Raw genomic sequence first — 20,920 nt, 5'->3', positions numbered from 1 at the left:
TAGCGCGATGTAAAATAGTGTAGTGCAGGGCACAGTTGTGCAGCGTATAATATTAATGATAGTGTAGTGCAGGGCACAGTGTAGAACAGCACCAGCAGTGTTGTTGGCAAGAGCCAAATCCACACAAAATTCGACACCATCGTTCACGACTACGCCGGCAATTACAACCATCACCAGGCCCAGGCCTTTCCTTAACGACAGACACTTTTACGCCATCTAACACACCACCACCCCTACAAATACTATCGATATTATCTCGCGAAAGCCCTACTACTACTACTACCGAGGTTTAAAAAACTCACCAAAGCCTCGCACGATTAAAGGCTGAGGGGGGCAATTTTATTAACAGCACGCGAGAGAAGGCCTATTTTCCCCTCACGCCTTTCCCCCTCACGAAACGTTTGAAACATTTTTATTTTTAAATACAAATCCCCCGTAAACTTTTTCAACCCTCATCGACTCCGCCCGCGGTCTCGCCTCGCCGCCGACAGCGAGCTTCGGGCTCGATGGCCGCGACTTAACCGCCGATGGAAGGCGATTGTCGACCCTTACCCGGGGACAGACGAGCGCCAAAGCAATGGCGACCACAGCCTCGGCGGGAAAAGGGAGAGGGAGAGAGGGAGGGGTGCCGCGGTGACGTCAATTTTCACGTTTGGTGGCCGCGTTGACGTCATGTCGTCCTTCACACCCCGTTGGCCAGGAGTCATCTCGGTCATGGGCTAGGCTGCCGAGGGGCGTGGGGTGGTGAACGGTATGACGTCACGCGGCAGCAGCCGCCGTGTGACGTCATGCCGTCCTCCACACCCCATTGGCCAGGAGTCATCTCGTTCATGGCACCGCTGCGCGGCGTGGGGTGGAAGACGATATGACGTCAGGTGTCAGCAGCCGCCGTGTGACGTCACGTCGTCCTCCACACCCCCCGGCCAGTAGTCATCTCGGTCTGAGTGAGTGGGTGAGTGACAGGGTGAGTGTGTGGGTGAGTAAGTGGGTGAGTGACAGGGTGAGTGTGTGGGTGAGTGTGTGGGTGAGGAGTGAGTGGGTGAGTGACAGGGTGAGTGTGTAGGTGAGTGACAGGGTGAGTGTGTGTGAGTGTGTGGGTGAGTGACAGGGTGAGTGTGTGTGTGAGTGTGTGGATGGGTGAGTGTATGGGTGAGTAGATGAGTGAGTGAATGAGTGAGTGAGTGACAGGGTGAGTGTGTGGGTGAGTGTGTGGATGGGTGAGTGTATGGGTGAGTAGATGAGTGAGTGAATGAGTGAGTGAGTGACAGGGTGAGTGTGTGGGTGAGTGACAGGGTGAGTGACAGGGTGAGTGAGTTGGTGAATGGATGGGTGAGTGACAGGGTGAGTGAGTTGGTGAGTGGATGGGTGAGTGACAGGGTGAGTGAGTGGGTGAATGAGTAAATGGGTGAGTGTGTGAGTGAGTAGGTGAGTGAGTGGGTGAGTGCGTGGGTGAGTGACAGGGTGAGTGGGTGGATGAGTGAATGACAGGGTGAGTGGGTGAGTGAGTGGATGGATGAGTGAGTGACAGGGTGAGTGACAGGGTGAGTGAGTGGGTGAGTGGATGGGTGAGTGACAGGGTGAGTGAGTGGGTGAGTGAGTAGATGGGTGAGTGTGTGAGTGAGTAGGTGAGTGGGTGAGTGGGTGGATGAGTGAGTGACAGGGTGAGAGGGTGAGTGAGTGGGTGGATGAGTGAGTGACAGGGTGAGTGGGTGAGTGACAGGGTGAGTGAGTGAGCGGGTGAGTGACAGGGTGAGTGACAGGGTGAGTGAGTGTATGAGTGACAGGGTGAGTGAGTGGGTGAGTGAGTAGATGGGTGAGTGCGTGAGTAGGTGAGTGGGTGAGTGAGTGGGTGGATGAGTGAGTGACAGGGTGAGTGGGTGAGTGAGTGGGTGGATGAGTGAGTGACAGGGTGAGTGGGTGAGTGACAGGGTGAGTGAGTGGCTGAGTGAGTGGCTGAGTGACAGGGTGAGTGACAGGTTGAGTGAGTGGGTGGATGAGTGACAGGGTGAGTGGGTGAGTGAGTGGGTGACAGGGTGAGTGGGTGAGTTATAGGGTGAGTGAGTGTGTGAGTTACAGGGTGAGTGAGTAGATGGGTGAGTGTTTGAGTGAGTGTGTGAGTGAGTAGGTGAGTGTGTGAGAGAGTGGGTGGATGAGTGAATGACATGGTGAGTGGGTGAGTGACAGGGTGAGTGAGTGGGTGAGTGACAGGGTGAATGACAGGGTGAGTGAGTGTGTGAGTGACAGGGTGAGTGGGTGAGTGAGTGGGTGGATGAGTGAATGACAGGGTGAGTGGGTGAGTGACAGGGTGAGTGTGTGTGTGAGTGACAGGGTGAATGAGTGGGTGAGTGAGTAGATGGGTGAGTGTGTGAGTGAGTGTGTGAGTGAGTAGGTGAGTGTGTGAGAGAGTGGGTGGATGAGTGAGTGACAGGGTGAGTGGGTGAGTGACAGGGTGAGTGAGTGAGCGGGTGAGTGACAGGGTGAGTGACAGGGTGAGTGAGTGTATGAGTGACAGGGTGAGTGAGTGGGAGAGTGGATGGGTGAGTGACAGGGTGAGTGAGTGGGTGAGTGAGTAGATGGGTGAGTGCGTGAGTAGGTGAGTGGGTGAGTGAGTGGGTGGATGAGTGAGTGACAGGGTGAGTGGGTGAGTGAGTGGGTGGATCAGTGAGTGACAGGGTGAGTGGGTGAGTGACAGGGTGAGTGAGTGGCTGAGTGACAGGGTGAGTGAGTGGGTGAGTGACAGGTTGAGTGAGTGGGTGGATGAGTGACAGGGTGAGTGGGTGAGTGAATGGGTGACAGGGTGAGTGGGTGAGCTACAGGGTGAGTGAGTGTGTGAGTGACAGGGTGAATGAGTGGGTGAGTAGATGGGTGAGTGTGTGAGTGAGTGTGTGAGTGAGTAGGTGAGTGTGTGAGAGAGTGGGTGGATGAGTGAATGACAGGGTGAGTGGGTGAGTGACAGGGTGAGTGTGTGGGTGCTATCGCCCTCTGTGGAAGCCACCACCACGTGACATTCTTGCATCAAAACACGTGGCATTTAATTACAAATCGCGGAATCGATCCATGGTGCTATCGACACCCCTTCCATAGAATCGATTAAATTCTTGCATCCACCGCAATGTAAACCGCCTCGATTCCTTAACCTGGTTCGGTTTCGGGACGGCGGAGCGGCCCCGCCTCCCACAGAGCTCCTCCCCCACCACAGAGCCCCTCCCCCACCGTGGTAACCATGGGGACGCAATGGCGGGCAATGGCCCCGTTTTCAAATGGCCAAGCGAGGCGGCGATGGTTCGGTTCGAGACGGCGGAGCGGCCCCGCGGTCTCCGCGCGGCCGACGCCGTCGGAGGCGAGCGGCGCGCGGTGGAGCCGCGGGGGGAGCCGCGGGGGGAGCCGCAGGAGGGAGGATGTCGACGGATGGCGGGGGGGAGTCGGAGGCGATGGAAAGGGCGATGGCGGCCGCCGTGTTGGTGGAGGTAGTGCGGGTGGGGCGTGTGTGTGTGTAGGCTGTGTGTGTGTGTAGCTGTGTGTGTTGGTGGCTGTGTGTGTGTGTAGCTGTGTGTAGCTGTGTGTGTGTGTAGCTGTGTGTGTGTAGCTGTGTGTGTTGGTGGCTGTGTGTGGCTGTGTGTGTAACTGTGTGTCTGTGTGTAGCTGTGTGTAGCTGTGTGTGTGTAGGCTGTGTGTGTGTAGGCTGTGTGTGTGTATAGCTGTGTGTGTGGCTGTGTGTGTGGCTGTGTGTGTGTGGCTGTGTGTGTGTGGCTGTGTGTGTGGCTGTGTGTGTGTGTACCTGTGTGTGTGTGTACCTGTGTGTGTGCCTGTGTGTGTGTGACTGTGTGTGTGTAGCTGTGTGTGTGTGTAGCTGTGTGTGTGTGTAGCTGTGTGTGTGTGCACTTGTGTGTGAACCTGTGTGTGTAGCTGTTTGTGTACTTGTGTATGTGTGTAGCTGTGTGTGTGCGTGCCTGTGTGTGTACCTGTGTTGTGTGTAGCTGTGTTTGTGTAGCTGTGTTTGTGTAGCTGTGTGTGTAGCTGTGTGTGCGTGCGTGCGTAGCTGTCTGTGTGTGCGTGCCTCTGTGTGCGTGCCTCTGTGTGTGTGTATACCTGTGTGTAGCTGTGTGTGTGTGCGTAGCTGTGTTTATGTAGCTATGTGTGCGTGCCTATGTGTGTGTCTGTGTGTGCGTGCGTGCCTGTGTGCGTGCGTGCCTGTGTGTAGCTGTGTGTATATACCTGTGTGTAGCTGTGTGTGTATACCTGTGTGTAGCTGTGTGTGTATACCTGTGTGTAGCTGTGTGTGTGTGTAGCTGTGTGTGTGTGTAGCTGTGTGTGTGTAGCTGTGTGTGTGTGTGCGTACCTGTGTTTATGTAGCTATGTGTGCGTGCCTATGTGTGTGTCTGTGTGTGCGTGCGTGCCTGTGTGCGTGCGTGCCTGTGTGTAGCTGTGTGTGTATACCTGTGTGTAGCTGTGTGTGTGTGTAGCTGTGTGTGTGTGTAGCTGTGTGTGTGTGTAGCTGTGTGTGTGTGTGCGTACCTGTGTTTATGTAGCTGTGTGTGCGTGCCTGTGTGTGAGTCTGTGTGTGTGGGGAGTGGTGGTGTGCAGTGGTTCGCGCTACGCTGCGCTACGAACCCGGCGACCCAAGTTCGATTCCCGCTCACGGCCACCGCTAAAAGCGATTATCTGAACCGGTCCTGGGCCTCCTCTAGGTCGAATCAGCCTCAATTGAGTTACCTGGTGTAGCTGTGTAGTGAACATCGCCACTGGGGAGACAAAGGCGGCCGGGCGTGGTGCTGGCCACCCACCCCCTCGTGTGCCGTGCCGGTCTTCATAGGTGCTGCTAGCTAACAGCACTTGCCCCTACAGCCTGTTACAGGCTACACGGGGGAGCTTTGTCCTGAGGCACTCTCCTCCCCTAGGTCGACTCGGCCTCAAATGAGTACCTGGTGCGGTGTGTAAACATCACCACCGGGGAGACAAAGGCGGCCGGGCGTGGTGTTGGCCACTCACCCCCCTCTGTTTGCGATAGTGGCGGCCTTCAGAGACGCTGCTGCTGCTACTCCTCGCTACTGACTACAGCACTGTGTGGACTCGCACAGAGAGCCATAGACTCACTCACACAGAGCTATAGACTCACTCACACAGAGACCCATAGACTCACTCACACAGAGCTATAGACTCAACCACACAGAGACCCAGAGACTCACTCACACAGAAACCCATAGACTCACACAGAGAGCCATAGACTCAATCACACAGAGACCCATAGACTGACACAGAGAGCCATAGACTCACTCACACAGAGACCCATAGACTCAATCACACAGAGACCCATAGACTCAATCACACAGAGACCCATAGACTCACTCACACAGAGCCATAGACTCACTCACACAGAAACCCATAGACTCACTCACACAGAGCTATAGACTCAACCACACAGATACCCAGAGACTCACTCACACAGAAACCCATAGACTCACACAGAGAGCCATAGACTCAATCACACAGAGACCCATAGACTGACACAGAGAGCCATAGACTCACTCACACAGAGACCCATAGACTCAATCACACAGAGACCCATAGACTCACTCACACAGAGCCATAGATTCACTCACACAGAGACCCATAGACTCACTCACACAGAGCTATAGACTCAACCACACAGAGACCCAGAGACTCACTCACACAGAGAGTCATAGACTCACTCACACAGAGCTATAGACTCAACCACACAGAGACCCAGAGACTCACTCACACAGAGAGTCATAGACTCACTCACACAGAGCTATAGACTCACTCACACAGAGAGTCATAGACTCACTCACACAGAGCTATAGACTCACTCACACAGAGCTATAGACTCACTCACACAGAGAGTCATAGACTCACTCACACAGAGCTATAGACTCACTCACACAGAGAGTCATAGACTCACTCACACAGAGAGTCATAGACTCACTCACACAGAGAGCCATAGACTCACTCACACAGAGAGTCATAGACTCACTCACACAGAGCTATAGACTCACTCACACAGAGAGTCATAGACTCACTCACACAGAGAGTCATAGACTCACTCACACAGAGAGCCATAGACTCACTCACACAGAGCTATAGACTCAACCACACAGAGAGTCATAGACTCATTCACACAGAGAGCCATAGACTCACTCACACAGAGACCCATAGACTCACTCACACAGAGAGCCATAGACACCCTCACACAGAGACCCATAGACTCAACCACACAGAGAGTCATAGACTCACTCACACAGAGACCCATAGACCCACTCACACAGAGACCCATAGACTCACTCACACAGAGACCCATAGACTCACTCACACAGAGACCCATAGACTCACTCACACAGAGACCCATAGATTCACTCACACAGAGCTATAGACTCAACCACACAGAGAGCCATAGACTCACTCACACAGAGACCCATAGACTCACTCACACAGAGACCCATAGACTCACTCACAGAGACCCATAGACTCACTCACACAGAGACCCATAGATTCACTCACACAGAGCTATAGACTCACTCACATAGAGAGTCATAGACTCACACAGAGAGCCATAGACTCACTCACACAGAGCTATAGACTCAACCACACAGAGACCCAGACTCACTCACACAGAGACCCATAGACTCACTCACACAGAGACCCATAGACTCACTCACACAGAGACCCATAGACTCACTCACACAGAGACCCATAGACTCACTCACACAGAGACCCATAGACTACTCACACAGAGACCCATAGACCCATCACACAGAGAGCCATAGACTCACACAGAGAGCCATAGACTCACTCACACAGAGAGCCATAGACTCACTCACACAGAGACCCACAGACTCACTCACACAGAGAACCATAGACTCACCACACAGAGACCCATAGACTCACTCACACAGAGACCCATAGACTCACCACACAAATACCCACAGACTCACACAGAGACCCATAGACTCACTCGCACAGAGACCCATAGACTCACTCACACAGAGACCCATAGACTCACCACACAGAGCTATAGGCTCAACCACACAGACCCATAGACTCACTCACACAGAGCGCCATAGACTGATTACACAGAGACCCATAGACTCACCACACAAATACCCACAGACTCACACAGAGACCCATAGACTCACTCGCACAGAGACCCATAGACTCACTCACACAGAGACCCATAGACTCACCACACAGAGCTATAGACTCAACCACACAGACCCATAGACTCACTCACGCAGAGACCCATAGACTCACTCATACAGAGACCCATAGACTCACTCATACAGACTCACTCACACAGAGCCCCATAGACTCACTCACACAGAGACCCATAGACTCACTCACACACTGTTAGGTCAGGGTGAGTGTAACGTCGGGGTCAGTGATGGGTCAGTCAGGGGTCACTGTTAGGTCAGGGTGAGTGTAACGTCGGGGTCAGTGATGGGTCAGTCAGGGGTCACTGTTAGGTCAGAGTGAGTGTAACGTCGGGGTCAGTGATGGGTCAGTCAGGGGCCACTGTTAGGTCAGAGTGAGTGTAACGTCGGGGTCAGTGATGGGTCAGTCAGGGGCCACTGTTAGGTCAGAGTGAGTGTAACGTCGGGGTCAGTGATGGGTCAGTCAGGGGTCACTGTTAGGTCAGAGTGAGTGTAACGTCGGGGTCAGTGATGGGTCAGTGATGGGCCACTGTTAGGTCAGAGTGAGTGTAACGTCGGGGTCAGTGATGGGTCAGTCAGGGGTCACTGTTAGGTCAGAGTGAGTGTAACGTCGGGGTCAGTGATGGGTCACTCAGGGGTCACTGTAAGGTCAGAGTGAGTAACGTCGGGGTCAGTGATGGGTCAGTCAGGGGTCACTGTTAGGTCAGAGTGAGTGTAACGTCGGGGTCAGTGATGGGTCAGTCAGGGGTCACTGTTAGGTCAGAGTGAGTGTAACGTCGGGGTCAGTGATGGGCCACTGTTAAGTCAGGGTGAGTGTAATGTCGGGGTCAGTGATGGGTCAGTCAGGGGTCACTGTTAGGTCAGAGTGAGTGTAACGTCGGGGTCAGTGATGTGTCAGTCAGGGGTCACTGTTAGGTCAGGGTGAGTGTAACGTCGGGGTCAGTGATGGGTCAGTCAGGGGTCACTGTTAGGTCAGAGTGAGTGTAACGTCGGGGTCAGTGATGGGTCAGTCAGGGGTCACTGTTAGGTCAGGGTGAGTGTAACGTCGGGGTCAGTGATGGGTCAGTCAGGGGTCACTGTAAGGTCAGAGTGAGTGTAACGTCGGGGTCAGTGATGGGTCAGTCAGGGGTCACTGTTAGGTCAGAGTGAGTGTAACGTCGGGGTCAGTGATGGGTCAGTCAGGGGTCACTGTAAGGTCAGAGTGAGTGTAACGTCGGGGTCAGTCAGGGGTCACTGTTAGGTCAGAGTGAGTGTAACATCGGGGTCAGTGATGGGTCAGTGATGGGTCAGTCAGGGGTCACTGTTAGGTCAGAGTGAGTGTAACGTCGGGGTCAGTCAGGGGTCACTGTTAGGTCAGAGTGAGTGTAACGCCGGGGTCAGTGATGGGTCAGTGATGGGCCACTGTTAGGTCAGAGTGAGTGTAACGTCGGGGTCAGTGATGGGTCAGTCAGGGGTCACTGTTAGGTCAGAGTGAGTGTAACGTCGGGGTCAGTGATGGGTCAGTCAGGGGTCACTGTTAGGTCAGAGTGAGTGTAACGTCAGGGTCAGTGATGGGTCAGTCAGGGGTCACTGTTAGGTCAGGGTGAGTGTAACGTCGGGGTCAGTGATGGGTCAGTCAGGGGTCACTGTTAGGTCAGGGTGAGTGTAACGTCGGGGTCAGTGATGGGTCAGTGATGGGGCACTGTTAGGTCAGAGTGAGTGTAACGTCAGGGTCAGTGATGGGTCAGTCAGGGGTAACTGTTAGGTCAGAGTGAGTGTAACGTCGGGGTCAGTCAGGGGTCACTGTTAGGTCAGAGTGAGTGTAACGTCGAGGTCAGTGATGGGTCAGTCAGGGGTCACTGTTAGGTCAGGGTGAGTGTAACGTCGGGGTCAGTGATGGGTCAGTCAGGGGTCACTGTAAGGTCAGAGTGAGTGTAACGTCGGGGTCAGTGATGGGTCAGTCAGGGGTCACTGTTAGGTCAGAGTGAGTGTAACGTCGGGGTCAGTGATGGGTCAGTCAGGGGTCACTGTAAGGTCAGAGTGAGTGTAACGTCGGGGTCAGTCAGGGGTCACTGTTAGGTCAGAGTGAGTGTAACATCGGGGTCAGTGATGGGTCAGTGATGGGTCAGTCAGGGGTCACTGTTAGGTCAGAGTGAGTGTAACGTCGGGGTCAGTCAGGGGTCACTGTTAGGTCAGAGTGAGTGTAACGCCGGGGTCAGTGATGGGTCAGTGATGGGCCACTGTTAGGTCAGAGTGAGTGTAACGTCGGGGTCAGTGATGGGTCAGTCAGGGGTCACTGTTAGGTCAGAGTGAGTGTAACGTCGGGGTCAGTGATGGGTCAGTCAGGGGTCACTGTTAGGTCAGAGTGAGTGTAACGTCAGGGTCAGTGATGGGTCAGTCAGGGGTCACTGTTAGGTCAGGGTGAGTGTAACGTCGGGGTCAGTGATGGGTCAGTCAGGGGTCACTGTTAGGTCAGGGTGAGTGTAACGTCGGGGTCAGTGATGGGTCAGTGATGGGGCACTGTTAGGTCAGAGTGAGTGTAACGTCGGGGTCAGTGATGGGTCAGTCAGGGGCCACTGTTAGGTCAGGGTGAGTGTAACGTCGGGGTCAGTGATGTGTCAGTCAGGGGTCACTGTTAGGTCAGAGTGAGTGTAACGTCGGGGTCAGTGATGGGTCAGTCAGGGGTCACTGTTAGGTCAGAGTGAGTGTAACGTCGGGGTCAGTCAGGGGTCACTGTTAGGTCAGAGTGAGTGTAACGTCGGGGTCAGTCAGGGGTCACTGTTAGGTCAGAGTGAGTGTAACGTCGGGGTCAGTCAGGGGTCAGTCAGGGGTCACTGTTAGGTCAGGGTGAGTGTAACGTCGGGGATCAGTGATGGGTCAGTCAGGGGTCACTGTTAGGTCAGAGTGAGTGTAACGTCGGGGTCAGTGATGGGTCAGTCAGGGGTCACTGTTAGGTCAGGGTGAGTGTAACGTCGGGGTCAGTCAGGGGTCACTGTTAGGTCAGAGTGAGTGTAACGTCGGGGTCAGTCAGGGGTCACTGTTAGGTCAGAGTGAGTGTAACGTCGGGGTCAGTGATGGGTCAGTCAGGGGTCACTGTTAGGTCGGGGTGAGTGTAACGTCGGGGTCAGTCAGGGGTCACTGTTAGGTCGGGGTGAGTGTAACGTCGGGGTCAGTGATGGGTCAGTGTTAGGCGATGTGAGCGTGTTCAGGGTCAAGAGAGTGACTCTTTTTTTTTGACCCCACGCCCCCCCCCCCCCCCACACACGACACCAGTTCTCCTACACCATCGTCGACTTCAGCTTCCGGCAGCCGCCACCGCCGCCGCCGCCCACGGGACATTCCCGGGCCGAGGCCGGTCCGTCCACCGGTGGGGGTCGCGACGGCCCCAGCCGAGCCCTCGAGGGGTCATCGCCGCCGCCGCCATCGTCGTCGTCGTCTCCGTCCGGACGCGACGACGGCCACCGGCCACTCCGGGAGGGCGGCTCGGGACCGCCGCCATCGCCGCGGCGACGACGAGGAGGAGGAGGAGGAGGAGGAGGAGGCGGCGGTGATGGAGGCCGTCGTCAAGAGGTCACCGGTGCCCCCGGATCGGGTCGCGACCCCGGGGTTGTTAAGGAGAGCAGTGGGGAGCCGGCTCACGACCCTGGCGACGTTAGCGGCGGGCAGGGATTGGCTCGCGACCCTGGCGATGTTGGTGATGGGCAGGGATTGGCTGACGACCCTGGCGACGTTAGCGGCGGGCAGGGATTGGCTCACGACCCCGACGATGTTGGCGATGGACAGGGATTGGCTCACGACCCTGGCGATGGGCAGCTATTGGCTCACGACCCTGGCGATGTTAGCGGCGGGCAGGGATTGGCTCACGACCCTGGCGATGTTGGTGATGGGCAGGGATTGGCTGACGACCCTGGCGATGGGCAGCGATTGGCTCGCGACCCTGGCGATGTTGGTGATGGACAGGGATTGGCTGACGACCCTGGCGATGGGCAGCTATTGGCTCACGACCCTGGCGACGTTAGTGGCGGGCAGGGATTGGCTCGCGACCCTGGCGATGTTAGCGGCGGGCAGGGATTGGCTCACGACCCTGGCGATGGACAGCGATTGGCTCACGACCCTGGCGATGGACAGGGATTGGCTCACGACCCTGGCGATGGACAGGGATTGGCTCACGGCCCTGGCGTTGTTGGCGATGGACAGGCATTGGCTCACGACCCTGGCGATGGACAGCGATTGGCTCACGACCCTGGCGACGTTAGCGATGGACAGCGATTGGCTCACGACCCTGGCGATGGACAGGGATTGGCTCGCGACCCTGGCGATGTTGGCGATGGACAGGGATTGGCTCACGGCCCTGGCGATGGACAGCGATTGGCTCTTGACCCCGTTAAAGGTCACGACCCGGTGCCCAGAGACGTGGGTGAATATGCTAGAGAGGGGGCCGGAAGTCAAACGGGGGGGACGGTGCCGGGGGCCGGAAGTCGGACTGGGGGCACTGTTGCGGGGGCCGGAAGTCAGACGGGGAGGACCGCAACGGCGGCGGCTCCGGGCGGTGGGGCCGGAAGCGAGCGCGGGGGGTCGTCCGCGGGGGCCGGAAGTGGAGACGGGGGAAGGGGGCGTGGCCGAGCGACAGGGCGAGGGCGGTCACCGGAGGGGGAGGAGTCAGCGGCGGCGGCGGCGGCGGTGCCGCGCCGGGAGAACGAAACGAGCGGCGATGGGCCGGAGTGGGACTCGAAGCGGGCCCCGTCGCAGCAGCAGCGGCGGGGGCAGCAGCAGCAGCGGGAGCAGCGGGAGCGGGGGCAGCAGCAGCAGCGGGGGCAGCAGCAGCAGCGGGGGCAGCAGCAGCGGGGGCAGCAGCAGCAGCGGGGGCAGCAGCAGCAGCGGGGGCAGCGGGAGCGGGGACAGCAGCGGTCCTCGAGGCCGCAGCCTCATCCCGGGCTTGCCTTGACACGCTGCCGGCCTGGGCTGCGAGGGGAGCCGCAGGACAGCGCAGGTGAGGGGAGGGGGTGCGACTAGGCCATGGCTCGGTTTGGCCTGGCGCGGCTCGGTTTGGCTTGGCGCGGCTCGGTTCGGCCTGGGGCGGTTCGGTTTGTCCTGGCGCGGCTCGGTTTGGCCTGGGGCGGCTCGGTTCGGCTTGGCACGGCTCGGCTTGGCGCGGCTCGGTTCGGCCTGGCGCGGCTCGGTTTGGCCTGGCGCGGCTCGGTTTAGCCTGGCGCGGCTCGGTTTGGCTTGGCGCGGCTCGGTTTGGCCTGGGGCGGCTCGGTTCGGCTTGGCGCGGCTCGGTTCGGCCTGGCGTGGCTCGGCTCGGCTTGGCGCGGCTCGGTTTGGCCTGGCGCGGCTCGGTTCGGCTTGGCGCGGCTCGGCTCGGCTTTTCTCGGCTTGGCACGGCACGGCTCGTGTGTTCGGGGTCGAGATTTGAAGTGAGGAATCTTTGACTTCGACTGCGGGAGTAGACGTGGGAATCCGATGAGCTATGAAGCTCTTGAGCGCAGACGTCCACAGAGTGGGCACGGGTGAGTTGGTGGCGAGCTAGGAGATGTTAACTCCCTCGCCCGGTACGCAGGAGGTCGTGGGTTCTATCCCGGATCCTGACGGGAGATGTTAACTACCTCGCCTGGTACGCAGGAGGTCGTGGGTTCTATCCCGGATCCTGACGGGAGATGTTAACTACCTCGCCTGGTACGCAGGAGGTCGTGGGTTCGATCCTGACCCTGAGGGGAGATGTTAACTACCTCGCCTGGTACCCAGGAGGTCGTGGGTTCTATCCCAGACCCTGACGGGTGATGTTGACTACCTCGCCTGGTACCCAGGAGGTCGTGGGTTCGATCCCAGACCCTGACGGGTGATGTTGACTACCTCGCCTGGTACCCAGGAGGTCGTGGGTTCTATCCCAGACCCTGACGGGAGATGTTAACTACCTCGCCTGGTACCCAGGAGGTCGTGGGTTCTATCCCAGACCCTGACGGGTGATGTTGACTACCTCGCCTGGTACCCAGGAGGTCGTGGGTTCGATCCCAGACCCTGACGGGTGATGTTGACTACCTCGCCTGGTACCCAGGAGGTCGTGGGTTCGATTCCAGACCCTGACGGGAGATATTAACCAACTCGTCTGGTACCCAGGAGGTCGTGGGTTCCATCCTGACCCTGACGGGAGATGTTGACTACCTCGCCTGGTACCAAGGAGGTCGTGGGTTCTATCCCAGACCCTGACGGGAGATGTTAACTACCTCGCCTGGTACGCAGGAGGTCGTGGGTTCGATCCCAGACCCTGACGGGAGATGTTAACTACCTCGCCTGGTACGCAGGAGGTCGTGGGTTCGATCCCAGACCCTGAGGGGAGATGTTAACTACCTCGCCTGGTACCCAGGAGGTCGTGGGTTCGATCCCGGATCCTGACACCTGTATATTTGGAGTCTGCATCTCTCTCCGTGGTGATATGTTAACTACCTCGCCTGGTACGCAGGAGGTCGTGGGTTCGATCCTGACCCTGACGGGAGATGTTAACTACCTCGCCTGGTACCCAGGAGGTCGTGGGTTCGATCCTGACCCAGACAGGTGATGTTGACTACCTCGCCTGGTACGCAGGAGGTCGTGGGTTTGATCCTGACCCTAACGGAAGATGTTAACTACCTCGCCTGGTACCCAGGAGGTCGTGGGTTCGATCCCAGACCCTGACGGGAGATGTTAACTACCTCGCCTGGTACCCAGGAGGTCGTGGGTTCGATCCCGGATCCTGACGCCTGCTGTTTATTTGGAGTCTGCATCTCTCTCCGTGGTGAGATGTTAACTACCTCGCCTGGTACGCAGGAGGTCGTGGGTTTGATCTTGACCCTGACGATGCCTGCTGCTGCTTCTGCTGCTGTATATTTGGAGTCTGCATCTCTCTCCGTGGTGAGATGTTAACTACCTCGCCTGGTACGCAGGAGGTCGTGGGTTCGATCCTGACCCTGACGGGAGATGTTAACTACCTCGCCTGGTACGCAGGAGGTCGTGGGTTCGATCCTGACCCTGACGGGATATGTTAACTACCTCGCCTGGAACCAAGGAGGTCGTGGGTTCGATCCTGAACCTGACGGGAGATGTTAACTCCCTCGCCTGGTACCCAGGAGGTCGTGGGTTCTATCCTGGATCCTGACGGGAGATGTTGACTACCTCGCCTGGTACCCAGGAGGTCGTGGGTTCGATCCTGACCCTGACGGGAGATGTTAACTACCTCGCCTGGTACGCAAGAGGTCGTGGGTTCGATCCCAGACCCTGACGGGAGATGTTAACTACCTCGCCTGGTACGCAGGAGGTCGTGGGTTCTATCTCGGATCCTGACGGGAGATGTTAACTACCTCGCGTGGTACCCAGGAGGTCGTGGGTTCGATCCTGACCCTGACGGGAGATGTTAACTACCTCGCCTGGTACCCAGGCGAGGTAGTAGTGGGTCTCTATGGGTCTCTGTGGGTCTCTGTGGGTCTCTGTGGGTCTCTGTGGGTCTCTGTGGGTCTCCATGGGTCTCTGTGTGTCTCTATGGGTCTCTGTGCGTCTCTATGCGTCTCTGTGTCTCTCTGCGGCTCTATGTGTCTCTCTGTGTCTCTATCTCTATGAGTCTCTATGCGTTTGGAGTTTTTGACTGCTGCTATAAATCTACACGTGATGGTGATGATGATTATGATGAGATATCAGCCACTTGGTTGAGCTGCTGTCACCTCCCCCCCCTACCACCCCTCCCTCCCTCCCTACCCCCCTCCCTACCCTCCTCCCTACCCCCCTCCCTACCCCTCCTACCTACCTCCCTCCCTACCCCCCTCCCTACCCCCCTCCCTCCCTACCCCCCTCCCTCCCTACCCCCCTCCCTACCCCCCTCCCTACCCCCCTCCCTACCCCTCCTACCTCCCTCCCTCCCTACCTACCACCCCCTACCTCCTTCCCTACCCCCTCCCTACCCCTCCTACCACCCCCTACCTACCCCCCTCCCTCCCTACCACCCTCCCTACCACCCCCTACCTCCTTCCCTACCCCCCTACCTCCCTCCCTCCCTACCCCCCCTCCCTACCCCCCTCCCTACCCCCCTCCCTACCCCCCTACCACCCCCCCACCTCTCTCCCGACCAACGGCGTTGGTGAAGTTGGCGACGTCGGTGAAGTTGGCGACGTCGGTGGCGGTGGCGGTGACGGTGACGGTGACGGCGTTGCCGGCGTTGGCGACGCTGGCGGCGGTGGCGGCGACGGTGAAGTTGGCGGCGACGGTGAATGTGGCGGCGGTGCCGGCGTTAGCGGCGGTGCCGACGCCGGCGGCGACGGTGAAGTTGGCGACGCCGGCGGCGGCGACGGTGAAGTTGGCGGCGACGGTGAAGTTGGCGGCGACGGTGAAGTTGGCGGCGACGGTGAAGTTGGCGACGCCGGCGGCGGTGGCGGCGACGGTGAAGTTGGCGGCGACGGTGAAGTTGGCGGCGGTGCCGGCGTTGGTGACGCCGGCGGCGATGGCGCCGACGCTGGCGGCGCCGGCGAATTTGCCGACGGCGGCGGTGCTGGCGGTGGCGGCGGCCGCGGCAACGGCGGCTCCGTCGCCACGGTAACGGGCGAGCATGCCCCCACGGATATGGGGGGGAAGTTGAACGACGCCGGTTGTGGCGGCGGCAGGAGCAGAAACGGACTCTCCACCTCATCACCCGCTCTCACCCCCACCTCCTCCTCCTCCACCTCATCGCCCGCTCCCCCTCCCCCCCCCTCCTCCTCCTCCGCCTCATCGCCCGCTCCCCCTCCCTCCTCCACCTCATCGCCCGCTCTCCCCCCCACCTCCTCCACCTCATCGCCCGCTCCCCCCACCTCCTCCACCTCATCGCCCGCTCTCCCCCCCACCTCCTCCACCTCCACCTCATCGCCCGCTCCCCCTCCCTCCTCCTCCACCTCATCGCCCCCTTCCTCATCTACCACCATCGCCACCTCTTCGAAGGCCGCCCCGCTCGCTAACGGCGCCTTGGCCCAGCCCCCTCCCGCCTCCTCCTCATCCTCCGCCTCATCCACCTCCATCATCTCGGCATCCACCAACTCATCATCCACCAACTCATCATCCACCACCTCATCCACCTCCTCCTGCTCCTCCTCCTCCTCAGCATCCACCTCATCCCACTCCATCATCTCATCCACCCCCATCATCTCATCATCCACCCCCATCATCTCATCATCCACCCCCATCATCTCATCATCCACCCCCATCATCTCATCCACCACCAACTCATCATCCACCACCTCATCATCATCCACCTCCTCATCATCATCCACCCCCATCATCTCATCCACCACCAACTCATCATCCACCACCTCATCATCATCCACCACCTCCTCATCATCCACCACCTCATCATCATCCACCACCACCTCATCATCCACCACCTCATCATCATCCACCACCTCATCATCCACCACCACCTCGGCGCCACCACCGCCCCCCCAGCCCAACGGGGTCTGTGCGCCCAATGGCTGCGGAGCGCCGGCTGCCGTTGCCGCGGCGACGAACGCGGCCGCCGTTGCCGCGGCGACCGTGGTGCCGGCGGCTGCCGTTGCCGCGGCGACCGTGGTGCCGGCGGCGGCTGCCGTTGCCGCGGTGCGGTGCCGACGCTCCGAGCGGGGGTCCGGGGGTTCCGGGGCTGCTGCCAGCGGCTGGGCCTCCTCACCGACGACGGCCGCTGCCGGGGTCGTCGCCGGCGGGGGCCGCGAGCCGCCGGGCAGGCCGGGGGCCGGATCCGTGGCGGGGCCGGGGTCCGGGCCGGGGTCGGGACCGGGGTCCGGGCCGGGTCCAGGACCGGCTGTGGCCGCTGGGTCCGGGCCGGGGTCGGCGTCTGCTGCTGCTGCCGGAGCCGGAGCCGGAGCCGGAGCCGGAGCCGGAGCCGGAGCGGGTTCCAACTCGGGATCGGGATCCACCCCGGGTTTGGGACCGAACCTGGCCGGCTGCGGCTCGGGATTCAACGACTCCGGCGCCGGATCGAACTCCGGCTGCAGGTCAAACTCCGGGTCGAACTCCGGCTCCGGATTCAAGTCCGGCTCCAGGTCAAACTCCGGGTCGAACTCCGGCTCCAGATTCAAGTCCGGCTCCAGGTCAAACTCCGGGTCGAACTCCGGCTCCGGATTCAAGTCCGGCTCCAGGTCAAACTCCAGGTCGAACTCCGGCTCCGGATTCAAGTCCGGCTCCAGGTCAAACTCCGGCTCGAACTCCGGCTCCGGATTCAAGTCCGGCTGCAGGTCAAACTCCGGGTCGAACTCCGGCTCCGGATTCAAGTCCGGCTCCAGGTCAAACTCCGACTCGAACTCCGGCTCCGGATTCAAGTCCGGCTGCAGGTCAAACTCCGACTCGAACTCCGGCTCCGGATTCAAGTCCAGCTGCAGGTCGAACTCCGGCTCGAACTCCGGCTCCAGGCCGATTAACTCCGGTTCGGGGCCGCCTGCAGCCTCGGCAGCCAAATCGAGGGACTCGAGCTCCGGATCCGGACCGGCACCTCCTCCTCTTCCTGCCACCGCCACGAGTCGCGCTACCGGTGGTGGTGGTGGTGGTGGTGGTTGTTGTTGTGCCGGTGGCTGTGCCGGCGGTACCTGTGTTGGCGGTGGTGGTGGTGGTGGTGGTGGTCGTGGTGGTGGTGGTGTTGGCGGTCGTGGTGGTCGTGGTGGTGGTGGTGGTGGCGGTGCCGGTGGTGGTTGTGGTGGTGGTGGTGGTGGTGGTGGTCATGGCGGTGGTGCCGGTGGTGCCGGTGGTGCCGGTGGTACCGGCGGCGTGGAGGCGGCCTGGCTTCTGGTCAAGCCGCCGGCGGCTTTCCCCGTCGGCAGCAGCAGCGCTCGCACCGTGCCGCGGGTCACCTACGCCAGCAAAGTGAAGGAGAACCTGCAGCAGCACGTGCAGCAGCAGCAGCAGCGGGTGCAGCAGCAGCAGCACGTGCAGCAGCAGCAGCACGTGCAGCAGCAGCAGCATGTGCAGCAGCAGCAGCACGTGCAGCAGCAGCAGCACGTGCAGCAGCAGCATGTGCAGCAGCAGCAGCACGTGCAGCAGCAGCAGCACGTGCAGCAGCAGCATGTGCAGCAGCAGCAGCACGTGCAGCAGCAGCAGCACGTGCAGCAGCAGCACGTGCAGCAGCAGCAGCACGTGCAGCAGCAGCAGCACGTGCAGCAGCAGCAGTGGGTGCAGCAGCGGGTGCAGCAGCAGCCCTCGAAGCAGCAGCAGCTTGTGCAGCAGCTACAGAAACAGCACGTGCAGCAGCAGAAACTGCAACAGCAGCAGCATGTTCAGCAGCAGCAGCAGGATGTGCAGCCGCAGCAGCAGCAGCAGCAGCAGCGGGTACAGCAGCAGCAAGTGCAGCAGCAGCACAAGGTGCAGCAGCAGCACCACCTGCAGCAGCTTGTGCAGCAGAATGTGCAGCAGGTGCAGCAGGCGCAGGTGCAGCAGCAGCATGCGCAGCAGCAGCAGCACCACCTGCAGCAGCTGGTGCAGCAGCAGCTTGTGCAGCAGCAGCTGGTGCAGCAGCACCACGTGCAGCAGCAGCACCACCTGCAGCAGCAGCTGCACCTGCAGCAGCTGCAGCAGCAGCTGCTGCTGCAGGAGCAGCTGCTGCAGCAGCAGCTTCTGCAGGAGCAGCAGCTGTTGCTGCAGGAGCAGCAGCAGCTGCTGCAGCAGGAGCAGCACGTGCAGCACGAGTACCTGCAGCAGCACCTGCAGCAGCACCTGCAGCAGCACCTGCAGCTGCACGTGCAGCAGCGGCAGCTGCCAACGGCGCCCGTCGGTCTCGTGACAACCATCGCCTCGTCATCGTTGACGACGTCATCGATGACGTCTTCGTCGATGACGTCGTCGTCGATGACGTCGTCGTCGATGACGTCATTGACGGTGCCGTTGACGGGGGTCGTTGATGACGTCATCAATGAGGACGACGTCATTGACTGTGCCAACGACGACGTCGCCGGCGTTGCCAAGGACGACGTCGGTGACGTTGCCAACGACGACGTCGCCGGCGTTGCCAACGACGACGTCGCCGCCGTTGCCAAGGACGACGTCGGTGACGTTGCCAAGGACGACGTCGATGACGTTGCCAACGACGTCGTCGCCGGCGTTGCCAACGACGATGATGGCGGCGTCGCCAACGACGACGTCACCGGCGTTGCCAAGGATGACGTTGTTGACGTTGCCAACGACGACGTCGCCGGCGTTGCCAAGGACGACGTCGCCGGCGTTGCCAACGACGTCGATGACGTCGCCAAGGACGACGTCGATGACGTTGCCAAGGACGACGTCGATGACGTTGCCAAGGACAACGTCAATGACGTTGCCAACGACGACGTCAATGACGTTGCCAACGACGACGTCGGTGACGTTGCCAAGGACGACGTCAATGACGTTGCCAACGACGACGTCAATGACGTTGCCAAGGACGACGTCATTGACGTTGCCAACGACGACGTCAATGACGTTGCCAAGGACGACGTCATTGACGTTGCCAACGACGACGTCAATGACGTTGCCAAGGACGACGTCATTGACGTTGCCAAGGACGACGTCACCGGCGTTGCCAACGACGTCGTCGCCGGCGTTGCCAACGACGATGATGGCGGCGTCGCCAACGACGACGTCACCGGCGTTGCCAAGGATGACGTTGTTGACGTTGCCAACGACGACGTCGCCGGCGTTGCCAAGGACGACGTCGCCGGCGTTGCCAACGACGTCGATGACGTCGCCAAGGACGACGTCGATGACGTTGCCAAGGACGACGTCGATGACGTTGCCAAGGACAACGTCAATGACGTTGCCAACGACGACGTCAATGACGTTGCCAACGACGACGTCGGTGACGTTGCCAAGGACGACGTCAATGACGTTGCCAACGACGACGTCAATGACATTGCCAAGGACGACGTCATTGACGTTGCCAACGACGACGTCAATGACGTTGCCAAGGACGACGTCATTGACGTTGCCAACGACGACGCCAATGACGTTGCCAAGGACGACGTCATTGACGTTGCCAAGGACGACGTCACCGGCGTTGCCAACGACGACGTCGATGGCGTTGCCAACGACGACGTCGATGGCGTTGCCAAGGACGACGTCGATGACGTTGCCAAGGACGACGTCGATGACGTTGCCAAGGACGACGTCAATGACGTTGCCAAGGACGACGTCGATGACGTTGCCAACGACGACGTCGATGGCGTTGCCAAGGACGACGTCGATGGCGTTGCCAACGACGACGTCGATGATGACGTCGCCAACGACGACGTCACCGGCGTTGCCAACGACGACGTCGATGATGACGTCGCCAACGACGACGTCGATGATGACGGCGTCGCCGCCGCCGCCATCATCGACGTTGCCATCGCGGCACCTCGACGGTTGTGCCGCCGCCGCCGCCACCGCGCCAGCACCGGCGGCGACGCCGGTGCCGGCGTCTCCGTACGAGGAGCTGGATGATGATGACGACGACGACGAGGAGGAGGAGGCGAGGAGGAGGAGGACGAAGAGGAGGAGGGCAGCGGCGCCCGGGGGCGGCATCGAGGAGATGTTCAGCAACGAGTGGGGGCTCTCCTTCTTGGACTGTCGCTCGCCGCCACCACCACCGGGCGGCGCCGTGGGGACGTCGGCGGTGTCGTCTGCGCCGGCTGAGGAGGTGCAGGAGGAGGTGGTGATGGAGGAGGAGGACCAGGAGGAGGAGGTGGAGGAGGTGGAGGAGGAGGAGGTGGTGGAGGAGGATGCGGCGATGCCGGGCAGCTTTGACGTTCGCACCGCAATGGTCTACCACACGAGAGGTAGCCCCC

At 59.7% G+C, this 20,920-nt stretch overlaps 1 protein-coding gene across 1 annotated transcript; it reads left to right on the top strand.

The window, feature by feature from the left end:
- The first annotated feature begins 3,234 nt into the window (after positions 1-3,234).
- LOC142907890 (uncharacterized) lies at positions 3,235-20,658 on the top strand. Its single transcript, XM_076057794.1, has 3 exons — positions 3,235-3,354; positions 10,419-12,135; positions 15,256-20,658. Exons 1-3 carry the CDS (start codon positions 3,235-3,237, stop codon positions 20,574-20,576), a joined length of 7,158 nt encoding a protein of 2,385 aa, XP_075913909.1. The 3' UTR covers positions 20,577-20,658.
- Positions 20,659-20,920: the final 262 nt, after the last annotated feature.

The sequence above is a fragment of the Petromyzon marinus genome, chromosome 84 (genome assembly GCF_048934315.1).
Source record: "Petromyzon marinus isolate PM22_M1 ecotype Great Lakes invasive population chromosome 84, UKy_Petmar_22M1.pri1.0, whole genome shotgun sequence".
NCBI classification, from domain to species: Eukaryota; Metazoa; Chordata; class Hyperoartia; order Petromyzontiformes; family Petromyzontidae; genus Petromyzon; species Petromyzon marinus.
This window is presented reverse-complemented; position numbering and strand designations above follow the sequence as displayed.

Bases quoted from the DNA above. Each gene is read 5' to 3' on its own strand.
- LOC142907890 (XM_076057794.1), top strand. From the start codon at position 3,235: ATGGCGGGCAATGGCCCCGTTTTCAAATGGCCAAGCGAGGCGGCGATG. The intron at 3,355-10,418 runs GTGGAGCCGCGG...ACACGACACCAG, and splicing joins TCGGAGGCGAGCGGCGCGCG to TTCTCCTACACCATCGTCGA. The intron at 12,136-15,255 runs GTGAGGGGAGGG...GCGTTGGTGAAG, and splicing joins GGAGCCGCAGGACAGCGCAG to TTGGCGACGTCGGTGAAGTT.